Source organism: Scyliorhinus torazame, chromosome 17 (genome assembly GCF_047496885.1).
Source record: "Scyliorhinus torazame isolate Kashiwa2021f chromosome 17, sScyTor2.1, whole genome shotgun sequence".
Classification (NCBI taxonomy): Eukaryota; Metazoa; Chordata; class Chondrichthyes; order Carcharhiniformes; family Scyliorhinidae; genus Scyliorhinus; species Scyliorhinus torazame.
In genome coordinates this window covers 187878913-187891242 of record NC_092723.1, presented here as the reverse complement: position 1 = coordinate 187891242, position 12330 = coordinate 187878913, and the positions used below count along the sequence as shown (strand labels likewise).

Below are 12330 nucleotides of genomic sequence, written 5' to 3'. Positions count from 1 at the left end.
TTTTGGAAATAAAATAAATTTGAATAATTGTTTGAAATTTACATTCGAAGTTACACAAATTAGAAAAATAAATCTTAAAAGGAATTTGTCATGTTTTATTTAAAATCAAGCTTAACACTGGCTTGAACCAATAAAACTAAATAGTATCTACAGGATGCGATTTTTGAAAATCAAGGGCTATATTGAAAACATCAGAAATGAGAGCAAAAACAAACAAAAAAGTCTCCCCAGGGAGGCCCTCTAAATACATGAATCTGATTTTAAAATTCCTGCCTGGGCGAAGGACAAAGGCAGCAGATACCTGGGACCCCCACCACCTGGAGGTTCCCCTCCAAGTCACTCACCATCCTGACTTGGAAATATATGGCCGTTCCTTCACTGTCGTTGGGGCAAAATCCTGGCACTCCCTCCCTAACAGCACAGTGTGGACTGCAGCGGTTCAAGAAGGCAGCTCATCACCAGCTTCTGAAGGGCAATTAGGGATGGACAATAAATGCTGGTCTAGGCAGCGGCCCCCATATCCTATGAAATGGGCAATTTGGCCAATCAAGTGTGTTTTATCCCTTTAATCATTTGGATAACCTTACTTTCCCCAGCAGGTCGGTTATCTTTAAAACCCCTTATTTTGTTTTGCATCTCTTGCAGTGTAAAATATTCTCACAATCTTTTCTGTAATTATTCCCCCCTCCCCATTTACCAATTCTATGATTATGCTCCCTAGTTTTATATCCCACTCGCTGTGTCCTGCTTTTACACCAATTTTAAATCTTTTAATGAAAAGAAAGAGGTGCAGTGGTTAGCACTGCTGCTTCACGGTGCTGAGGACCCGGGTTTGAGCCTGGTCCCTGGTCACTGTCAGTGTGGAGTTTGCACATTCTCACCGTGTCTGCGTGGGTCTCACCCCCACAAACCAAAAAGATGTGCAGGATAGGTGAATTGACCACTCTTTTGAGGTCCACCAACAAAATAAAAGAAAGGAAACAAACTTAGGGACAGAGCAAAAAAGGCCGCTCCTGTTAGGGGCACTGCCCAAACGTTAGAAAGTTCAACGGAAACTTTAAAACTTCAAATTAGAGTGCAATTAAAGGGTTCAATAAAGCACCCCAACCGCTGCGGTGCCCACTGGACATGGAAGGCCTTGGTAGTGCCCGTTGACACCGCATGCTCTCGTTCTAGGGACACCCAGTCGCGAATGTGTAGACGCGGATAAGTGGCAGACAGTCTGGTCGGACGAACCCCTCAGTCACCCGCTGCCTGGACCTATAAATGGCACGCTTCGCCAGGCCCAGGAGCAGGTTCACAAGGAGATCCTCCGCATTCCCTGCCAGGTAAATTGGCCACGCTAAATTGCCCTTTAATTGGTAAAAAATAATTGGATACTCGAAATTTATATTAAAAAAAAGAAAAGGAAGTGAAGAAACCCATGTTTGTATGAATAACCCTGCTTCCAACCAAATCCAAATGTTAATAATAGATAAATTCCATATTCATTTTCTGGGTTTGCTGAATACACACGGATACAACAATTCCTTCTCACATTGCTGTCATTAAATAAATGCACTGCATGGCTAACAGAAAGGAATAGGAATGTTACATTTTGAATTAGAGATCGGGTTATATGATCTTCCAAAGTATTATTCTCAGGGAAATCAAGTGCAATTAAAAAGAGAAAATAAACCTCAGAGCAAAAAGCTAAACTTACAGGAAATTAAAATAACGTGACAAAGGCGCTGGCATTTTTCTGAGAGGTTTCATGAAGATGTTCACAGACTGGCCACAAATGGCCAGATTGTGCAATTACTCTGTGACAAGTTTACATAAGCAAATAATGAATGTACAAATAGGAAATTATTTAAAAAATGTAACAAGATTTGAAACACAAAGTCAATTGGTACAGAAGGAAAGTGCACGCCGATGCAAGATTTTAAAATTAAATAGATTAAGAAAGGAACGGTTACAAGCAAATTACTGCAGATTCTGGAATCTGAAACAAAAACAGGAAATGCTGGACTATCTCAGCGGGTTTGACTGTATCTGTGGAGAGAGAACGGAGCTAACGTTTCGAGTCTGGGTGACTCTTTGTCAAAGTTGTTCTTTAAATGAATTTTAGAAATTATTGCTCTATCCTTAAATTGACAAGTTTATAATTACCTGGTACATTTATAGGAATTGACTTTCTAGCATTTTTATTCATATTTTCACTGGTAATATTTGGGTATGAATTAGTTAAAAAATGTATAATTAATAAAACAGAGCTTATACAGAAATTAACATTTATTTTAAATATAATTAAAATTCAAATCCAATTAAAATGTAAAAGGCGGACTGTAGCCATCTGGGATGCCCACGCCCGATTACAAAATGGACACTTGCAAAGACTGCAGGGAAAATTGGACAATGCTAAGAAACAAGCAGGTGCAGGCCCTGTCTGTTGATTAGAACCTTAAACGCTCAGACAGGACAGAAACTACCAAACGATTTTACATGTTAATGAGCCATCTTCGGGGGACAAAAGGGAAACATTTAGATGCACAATGTTAGGACAGACTCCCCGGTGCCAGAAGAAGCTAAGACAAAGCAGACTGACAGTCACCAGGACACGCCCAGCGATCAGGGAACCACCCCTCTATTGGAGGAAAATCAATACCGATGATTGGGAAAGACCCAATTAGTTGAGGCCAAGTTCAAGGCCCGCCCAAAAGAAGCCCTTTGCAGTATAAAAGGTATCCCCCAAGGGAGAACGCCCTCCTTTGGCTTTGGCTCTCAGTGAAGAGAGAGACCAGCCTAGCAGCTGCACCAGACCAAGTAAGTTCCAAGTCAACGCACGCTACGAGATAGACGCTCCTAGTTGCTACCCTGTAAACAGCTCAACCCAGCAGCCTCAGAACCGAGCAACGGCCATTGTTCCTCTGACTGAGTGGGCGCCCAAAGCTAAGTATAGGCTTTAGTAATAGCGGTAGTTTAGTTTGTAGAGTTTATGCATGAGTAGATTTGACTGTGTGTAAATAAATGAGCATTGCTTTTGAACTTACTAACTGGTGTATCGAGTCATTGATCAGTATTCGGTTCTGAACCTTGTGGCGGTGTCGAAAGATACCTGGCGACTCTTGAGCAAACGTGATTAAATAGAACCAAATTAAGAACCAACCAAAAGTTAGCAACAGGAGTAAAACCCATCTTATTTCAAATGGTGAAATATACAAAAATATAAGCACAGCTATCTGTGTATAAAACAAGTTCTAGAACTTACTGGTACAACTTCCTTTAGATAAAAGGTTTCCCTGTGTGTGGTTAAATGTTCTTTTTCATCTGTGTTCATACCAAGGTGTTGTATCTCATCAGGGTAACCAGAATATTTGAATATCGGTTGAATTCTCCGACTAGTATAAGACTGGCAAAATAAGTGAAATATTGTCAAAAATCAAAAATCTAAAAGAACATTGAGTCACATTATCGCTTTTAAAATATTAAAAACGTATTTCCCAGTTCAGGATTCTTTTTTAACTTTTGGAGAGGGACATAATGGAGCCAAATGACACGAGATCACAGGGGAAACCCAAGGTAGCATAGTGGTTAGCACTGTTGCTTCACAGCTCCAGGGTCCCAGGATCAATTCGCGGCTTGGATCACTGTCTGTGTGGAGTCTGCACGTTCTCCCTGTGTCTGCGTGGATTTCATCCGGCTGCTCCGGTTTCCTCCCACAAGTCCCAAGAAACATGCTTGTTAGGTGAATTGGACATTCTGAATTCTCCCTGTGTACTGAACAGGCGCCGGAATGTGGCACCTAGGGGCTTTCCATAGTAACCTCATTGCAGTGTTAATGTAATAAAGATTATTATTATTATATTTGGATCTGTTGGTATGGATAAGCAGGCGGGTGTCATTCTGCTATTGCACAACCCCACCAGCCTGGCCTTCGTCCATTACACGTCTGCCAAAAAGAAAACCAGTTGTGAGCAGTGTGAAGCACAGGGAATGGCTGCCTCACAACAGATGGTAGAATGGCTGATAGCAATAAGGTCATTGAAGTTTATGTGCTCAGTTCATCAAATTCCCCTTGTCCGTTTCCCTGGTGCCAAACAACCTGAAACCTTCTTCCATTTGGTGTGGTGACCATTGAGTGCAATTGAGGTGGAAATGGCACAAAGTAGGTCACTACCTGCCTATGCAGTCATCTAAAGCAGGCTTTATCGTGGTGCAGGTCATGACCCATGTAGGCAGGTATCAGAAAGTCGCAGAGTGATCGGTTGCGGTGTGCCCGATCCTGAAAGGAGATCGCAAAGGCCGCTACTGGCATTTAAAATGAGAACGGCTGCATTATTGGCCGTGCAGAAGAGGCAACAGTAAGCAGGTCATGCGCCCTGCATGTACACTTGATGCTAAATGCCCTATACGTACACAGAGGACAGCGTCTTCCATTTTCTAGCTGCCAGCAAGCAAGGCAGGAGGTGTGTGAAGATGGATCGTCTTGTTCCAAGAGACAGTCAGAGACAAAAATAGGCAGTGTACCTATTGGCCAGGATCTCACATTGGTATCTGCTGGAGAGAGCTGCACAGGAGAGTCCATTACAGGACAGAGCAGTGCTAGTGTTAGCTCTGTACAGAGCTTCAGGGACTCCGGTGAACAGCCACAAAGAGGTTTGGTAAGTGCGAGTACAAAACCAAAACTACTAGCCGTTCCCCACACTGCTATGGAGCATCGAAGAAAACTGTAAGTAAGGGAACTGTCAATAGACTGGCAAGCCTTATTCTGACATCTGGCTGCACTGATCAACAGCTTTTGTCGCTACTTTCCAGAGGAGAAGTTTCAGATTTTGAAAGAGAAAAGGTGGGTGAAAAATCCCTTTTGAGTTTGAGATCCCTGAGTCAATTATTAATTTGCAGCTGGCTCCAAATGAGAACATTGATCTGTTGCCCCTGACCTGTGACAGCACATTGAAAACACGCCACAAGTCCATGAAGCTGTCTAGAGTAGCATCTCACAGGACCATCCAGTGCTGAGTAAAACAAGCATTTTGTTTCTACTGCCCTTCACAATGGCCTACATGTCCGAGGTTGGATTTTCCATTCTCACAAAGATGAAGACTATACAAGGGAACCAGCTGAACTCTGCACCTGATATGTGCAATCCCCTCTCCTCCCTGGGAACCTGATTTGAGTGAGATCATGAAGGCCAAGCAGGCTCACCTGTTGCATTAAAGGTAAACGAACGTGGCGTGTGTCCCGAAGATCGGCCGGCGTGGGTCACAAAGGTCTGCTGGTTGACAAAAGTAGGTCCCGGGAAAGAAAGTTTGAAAAACACCAATCTGAATAAAATTAGGCTACGCAATTTCACCTTCAGCCAGAAATGGAAGTGCCACTGAAGTGAGTGAAGCCCCCATCTCGATGAGGATGTATCACTGACATCAGTCAGTCATGTGTTAGACTCTCACCATGAGGTTGGAACACACCAAGCTCAAAAGCATAATTTCAACCGTGTAACTCATTCATATGTAGGACTAATAAACTATTTCAAGAGAGTGTCAGAGTCCAGACAGTCTGTCGAAGGGAAGATAGATCAGGCATACCAGTAACCAAGAACCACGTCAAGAATCCACAGATCAGGGGAACATAACGTACTGGATTTAAAATTGTACTGAACAAGTCTGAATATGTTTTCCTTTTAAGCTGTATTGTAAACAGTAATTAATTAAAATTACGCACGAATACATATTGGACAAGTTGAGAAGATTGGAATCTTTAGCTTTATTATTATTCAGCAAGAAAGTTATGCTAAACATTTGTAAAACATTTGTTAGACCTCAGTTTGAGAAACATGTTCAATTCTTGACATCACACTTCAGGGAAAATGTCGAGGCCTCAGAGAGAGTGCAGAAGACTTTCACTAGATTGGTGCTGGCGTGAGGAATTTCAGGTAAATGGGTGTTCTCCTTACAGCAAAGAAGGTTAGAAGAAGATTTCATAAGTTCAAAGTTATGAACAGTTTTGACAGAGTAATTAAGGAGAAACTGTTGCCAGTAGCAGGAGGGTCAATAGAGACAGCATAGACATGATGAGCCAGATGACCTTCTTCGGTGTTCTAACTATTCTACAGTTCTATGAATAATGCGGGGAAACAGCTTAAAGAAAAAGAACATCAGTAAACTATTGTTTTGGAAGTTTTTCTTTTAAATTTTTTTTTCCAATTAAGGGGCAATTTAGCGTGGCCAACCCTGTATATCTACCCTGCATATCCTGTGGGCTGTGGGGGTGAGACCCACGCAGACATGGGTAGAATGTGCAAACTCCACACAGACAGTGACCCAGGGCTGGGATCGATCCCGGGTCCTCGGCGGCGTGAGGCAGCAGTGCTAACCACTGCGCCGCCCATCAAATTTTAAAAAACAAAGTACGTTGTTGTGACGTGGGGCGTCCTTCTGCCGTAATCGGCGGGGCGGGCAACTCCGGCGGGGCGGAGTGGCGTGAACCACTTTGGCGTCGGGCCGCCCCAAAGGTGTGGAATCCTCCGCACCTTCAGGGGCTAGGCCCGCTCCGGAGTGGTTTGCACCCCGCCGGCTGGCGGGGAAGGGGCTTGGCGCCATGCCAACTGGGGCCGAAGGGCCTCCGCCGGCCGGCGCGAGTTGGCGCATGTGCGGGAGCACCAGCGTCTGCTGGCATCATCCCGGCGCATGCGCGGGAGGGTTCGTCTCCGCATCGGCCATCACAGAGGACCACAGTGGCCGATGCGGAGGAATAGAGTGTCCACGTGGCTCAGGCCCGCCCGCGGATCGGTGGGCCCCGATCGCGGACCAGGCCACCGTGTGGGCATCTCCCGGGGCTAGATCCCCCCGCGCCTCCCCAAGAACCCCAGAGCCTGCCCATGCCGCCAGGAAGGGACCTACTCCAATTTATGCCGGCGGGACTGGTAAAAGACTGGCGGGACTTCGGCCCATCGTGGGCCGGAGAATTCGGGCAGCCCCGGCGCCCATTGAGTTGGGATTCGCGCCGACCCCCAGCGATTCTCCGACCCGGCGGGGTGTCAGAGAATCCCGCCCCTGAACTGTAAAGGCTGGTGAAAGCAGATTCAGCACTGATAAATAACAGTAATAATAACAGTAATAAACAACAATAATAAACAACAATAATAATCAACAGTAATTAAGCAACAGTAACAAACAGTAATAAACAACACAATTGATGAAAAGAGAATTGAAAAATTAATTGTCATAGAAAATGTTAAGGATTATGGGAAAAGAACAAAGGAGAGGTGCTAAGTGGACCGCTCTACAACAGCGTCACAATGATTAGCACACACTTCCTTGCTGTATCAATTCCCAATTTTACAATTCTGTACGGAAATGTATCTGGCCATCACAGTAGTGTGATATGTTCTTTTTTTTAGGTTTTTGTTAAGGTTTTCATAAAATATCAATAACAAAATGAAAAAAGAACCCAACAGGGTCAAATACAAAACACGGTCTAGAAAAGCAACCCTCCATACCCCCCTCCCCCCTGTACATAGATAATAAATTAACATTAACACCCCGACTTAACACAACAGGTATATACACCCACTCAGACCCTTCAGTGTAAATAACAAAAACAAAAATAAAGTAACCCCCCCCCACCCCCCGAGTTGCTGCTGCCATTGACCAATGGCTACTGTTCTGCCAGGAAGTCTAAGAGCGGTTGCCACCGCCTAATGAACCCTTGCACAGACCGTCTCAAGGCGAATTTCACCCTCTCCAATTTAATGAACCCCGCCATATCGTTGATCCAGGATTCCACGCTTGGGGGCCTCGTATCCTTCCACTGAAGAAGAATCCTCTGCCGGGCTACCAGGGACGTAAAGGCCAGAATTCCGGCCTCTTTCGCCTCCTGCACTCCCGGCTCCTCTGCCACCCCAAATATTGCAAGCCCCAAGCCCGGTTTGACCCTACCACCCTCGACACCGTCCTCGCTATGCCCTTCCAAAATTCCTCCAGCGCTGGGCATGCCCAGAACATATGGGTGTGATTTGCTGGGCTCCCTGAGCACCTAACACACCTGTCCTCACCCCCAAAAAAACGGCTCATCCTTGTCCCAGTCATGGGTGCCCTGTGCAGCACCTTAAACTGTATGAGGCTGAGCCTCATGCACGACGAGGAAGAGTTCACCCTCCCTCGGGCATCTGCCCACGTCCCTTCCTCAATTTCCTCTCCCAACTCCTCCTCCCACTTACCTTTCACCTCCACCACCGAGGCCTCCTCCTCCTCCTGCATCACCTGGTAAGTTTCCGAGATCTTCCCCACTCCCACCCACCCCCCCCGAGAGCACCCTGTCCTGTACTGTGTGTGGCAGCAGCCGCGGGAATTCCACCACCTGCCGTCTGGCAAACGCCCTTACCTGTAAGTACCTGAAGGTGTTCCCCGGGGGGGAGCCCGTACTTCTCCTCCAGCTCACCCAAGCTCGCGAACTTCCCGTCCACAGACGGGTCCCCCAACTTTCGTATCCCTGCCCTGTGCCACCCCGAAAACCCTCCACCTGTTCTCCCTGGGGCGAACCGGTGGTTCCCCCGTATTGGGGTCCACGCCCAGGCCCCAACTTCCCCCCTATGCCGCCTCCACTGACCCCATTTTTGAGGGCAGCCGCCACTACCGGGCTCGTGGTATGAAATGAAATGAAATGAAAATGAAATGAAAATCGCTTATTGTCACAAGTAGGCTTCAATCAAGTTACTGTGAAAAGCCCCTAGTCGCCACATTCCGGCGCCTGTTCGGGGAGGCTGTTACGGGAATTAAATCGTGCTGCTGGCCTGCCTTGATCTGCTTTCAAAGCCAGCAATTTAGCCCTGTGCCAGACAGCCCCTGTATGCCTCCCTGGAGGGAGCGGCAGCGGCACCGTTGCCAGCGCCCCTAGACTCGTACCCACACAAGACGCCGTCTCCAGCCTATTCCATGCAGCCCCTTCCCCCTCCATCACCCACTTGCGCACCATCGTCCCAGTAGTACCCACAGAGGTTGGGCAGCGCCAGTCCCCCCCATCTCTGCTCCGCTCCAGGAACACCCTTCTCACCCTCGGAGTCCCTCGCGCCCACACAAACCCCATTATACTCCTGTTAACCCGCCTAAAAAAAGCCTTCGGGATAAACACGGGGAGGCACTGGAACAGGAACAAAAACCTTGGGAGCACCGTCATTTTGACTGACTGCACCCTACCAGCCAAGGACAGCGCAACGCGTCCCACCTCTTGAACTTCTCCTCCATTTGCTCCATCAGCCTTGTAAAATTAAGCCTATGCAGGGCCCCCCTGCTCCTGGCCACCTGGACCCCCAAATACCTGAAGCTCCTCTCCGCCCATTTTAGTGGAAGCTTGCCAAATCCCCTCTCCTGGTCCCCTGGGTGAACCACGAACAGCTCACTCTTCCCCATGTTGAGCTTGTACCCCGAAAAGTCCCCGAATTCCCTAAGAATCCTCATTACCTGCAGCATTCCCCCCACCGGGTCCGCCACATACAGCAGCAGGTCGTCCGCATAGAGCGACACCCTATGCTCCTCCCCACCCCGCACCAACCCCCTCTAGTTCCTTGACTCCCTCAGAGGGGACAGGGGACACCCCTGCCTCGTCCCTCGGTGCAACCGGAAGTATAGTGTGATATGTTCAGAGAACGTGTCTTTACATTTGTTTCACATCAAAGTCTGCTCCACCCCAAGTGGGACTTAAATCAACAATCCCTGACTTAGAAAGCCTGTGTCATATCCATAAGGCCATAGTGGCTTTGCAATGTTTGAATTTGGAGTTTGGAACTTGCCCTTTTTTCTCTCTGTAATTACCACCAAATTTGATGCCTTTTTGTGGGCCAGCCCTTTTTTTCCAAACACAACCACGCTGTAAGTCCAAAGATCCCAGCAATGTCGTGGCAGAATCGGACTTGCTTTCACACACTCGCAATTAGTACAGTTGATTACTGGACGAAGTGTTGATTGAACATCAGAGCAGGAACCTTCGCAGAGTTTTCCTTATATCATAAGAAGCAAGAAGCTTACATTTGAAATGCCCCTTTAGCTCAAAGTGAAATCTATAGATGGGGAATACACTTTGTAGTGCACATACCGCTGTTTATTCAACATTGTTCAAGCCTGGGAACTACAGACCGGTGAGCCTAACGTCTGTAGTAGGTAAGTTGCTAGAAGGTATTCTGAGAGACAGGATCTACAAGCATTTAGAGAGGCAAGGACTGATTCGGGGCAGTCAGCATGGCTTTGTGCGTGGAAAATCATGTCTCACAAATTTGATTGAGTTTTTTGAGGGAGTGACCAAGAAGGTAGATGAGGGCAGTGCAGTAGACGTTGTCTACATGGACTTTAGCAAAGCCTTTGACAAGGTACCGCATGGTAGGTTGTTGCAGAAGGTTAAAGCTCACGGGATCCAGGGTGAGGTTGCCAATTGGATTCAAAATTGGCTGGACGACAGAAGGCAGAGGGTGGTTGTAGAGGGTTGTTTTTCAAACTGGAGGCCTGTGACCAGTGGTGTGCCTCAGGGATCGGTGCTGGGTCCACTGTTATTTGTGATTTATATTAATGATTTGGATGAGAATTTAGGAGGCATGGTTAGTAAGTTTGCAGATGACACCAAGATTGGTGGCACAGTGGATAGTGAAGAAGGTTATCTAGGATTGCAACGGGATCTTGATCAATTAGGCCAGTGGGCCGACGAATGGCAGATGGAGTTTAATTTAGATAAATGTGAGGTGATGCATTTTGGCAGATCGAATCAGGACAGGACCTACTCAGTTAATGGTATGGCGTTGGGGAGAGTTATAGAACAAAGAGATCTAGGAGTACAGGTTCATAGCTCCTTGAAGGTGGAGTCGCAGGTGGACAGGGTGGTGAAGAAGGCATTCGGCATGCTTGGTTTCATTGGTCAGAACATTGAATATAGGAGTTGGGACGTCTTGTTGAAGTTGTACAAGACATTGGTACGGCCACACTTGGAATACTGTGTGCAGTTCTGGTCACCCTATTATAGAAAGGATATTATTAAACTAGAAAGAGTGCAGAAAAGATTTACTAGGATGTTGCCGGGACTTGATGGTTTGAGTTATAAGGAGAGGCTGGATAGACTGGGACTTTTTTCCCTGGAGCGTAGGAGGCTTAGGGGTGATCTTATAGAGGTCTATAAAATAATGAGGGGCATAGATAAGGTAGATAGTCAACATCTTTTCCCAAAGGTAGGGGAGTCTAAAACTAGAGGGCATAGGTTTAAGGTGAGAGGGGAGAGATTCAGAAGGGCCCAGAGGGGCAATTTCTTCACTCAGAGGGTAGTGAGTGTCTGGAATGGGCTGCCAGAGGTAGTAGTAGAGGCGGGTACAATTGTGTCTTTCAAAAAGCATTTAGATAGTTACATGGGTAAGATGGGTATAGAGGGTTATGGGCCAAGTGCGGGCAACTGGGACTAGCTTAATGGTAAAAACTGGGCGGCATGGACTGGTTGGGCCGAAGGGCCTGTTTCCATGCTGTAAACTTCTATGATTCTTCTATGATTATTTCCATATGCAGCTTAAGCTTGGCTGCTGCACTGTAATTACAAAGTTGAAAAAATAAAACAATCCATATTGTTTGCAGACAAACAGACTATAAAACGGGGTTGCAAACATTATCGCTGCCCACTTTCAGTTGGGGAGGTAATAAAACTGATCATCATTTAGGTCAGAATTAGGTGCTGTAGAAAATAGTGCATGACGATTAATCAAAGTGGCACCAACAATTGAAAAAGATGTGTTTGGTGTTATTCTCATGGGTCGATGAATAGGTAAATTCTACAGCCCTATTCAATTAGTGGCGGTGTGAATGTGAGGAAGACGGTTGTGTTTGATGTGGGATTCTCAGTCATGTGTGGCTGAAGGGACAATAGGGACTAAAATTTAAACAGTGAACACATTTTAGATGCTCACTGATGGAAAGAGAGTGGTCATGTCGAAACGATCAATGTTGTAATCTCCTGGGTTGAACAATATTAAAAGTAGTGTTCACGGTGCCGACACCATGGGCTGTGGAGAGAAAATAGGAGGACAAAAAGATGATTTGAACTGAAAACAGAAATGCGCCAAGGCTGATACAGTTCAGCACATTAAATGCTGCATTTATTACAGTAAGAAGTCTCACAGCACCAGCTTAAATTCCAACAGGCTTATTTGAAATCACAAGCTTTCGGAGCGCTGCTCCTTCATCAACAAAAACAACAAACAAAGAACAAAGAAAAGCACAGGAACAGGCCCTTCGGCCCTCCAAGCCCGTGCCGACCATGCTGCCCAACTAAACTACAATCTTCTACACTTCCTGGGTCCGTATCCCTCTATTCCCATCCTATTCA

General features: G+C 46.3%; 1 protein-coding gene across 1 annotated transcript in view; it reads right to left on the bottom strand.

Moving 5' to 3' along the window:
* LOC140394516 (uncharacterized) overlaps positions 1 to 12330 on the bottom strand; it is a 67173-nt gene that overhangs the window by 22880 nt on the left and 31963 nt on the right. Inside the window, exon 3 of the mRNA XM_072481859.1 lies at positions 3251 to 3391. Coding sequence (XP_072337960.1) covers positions 3251 to 3391 — 141 coding nt within the window. The remainder of the gene's footprint in view (positions 1 to 3250; positions 3392 to 12330) is intronic.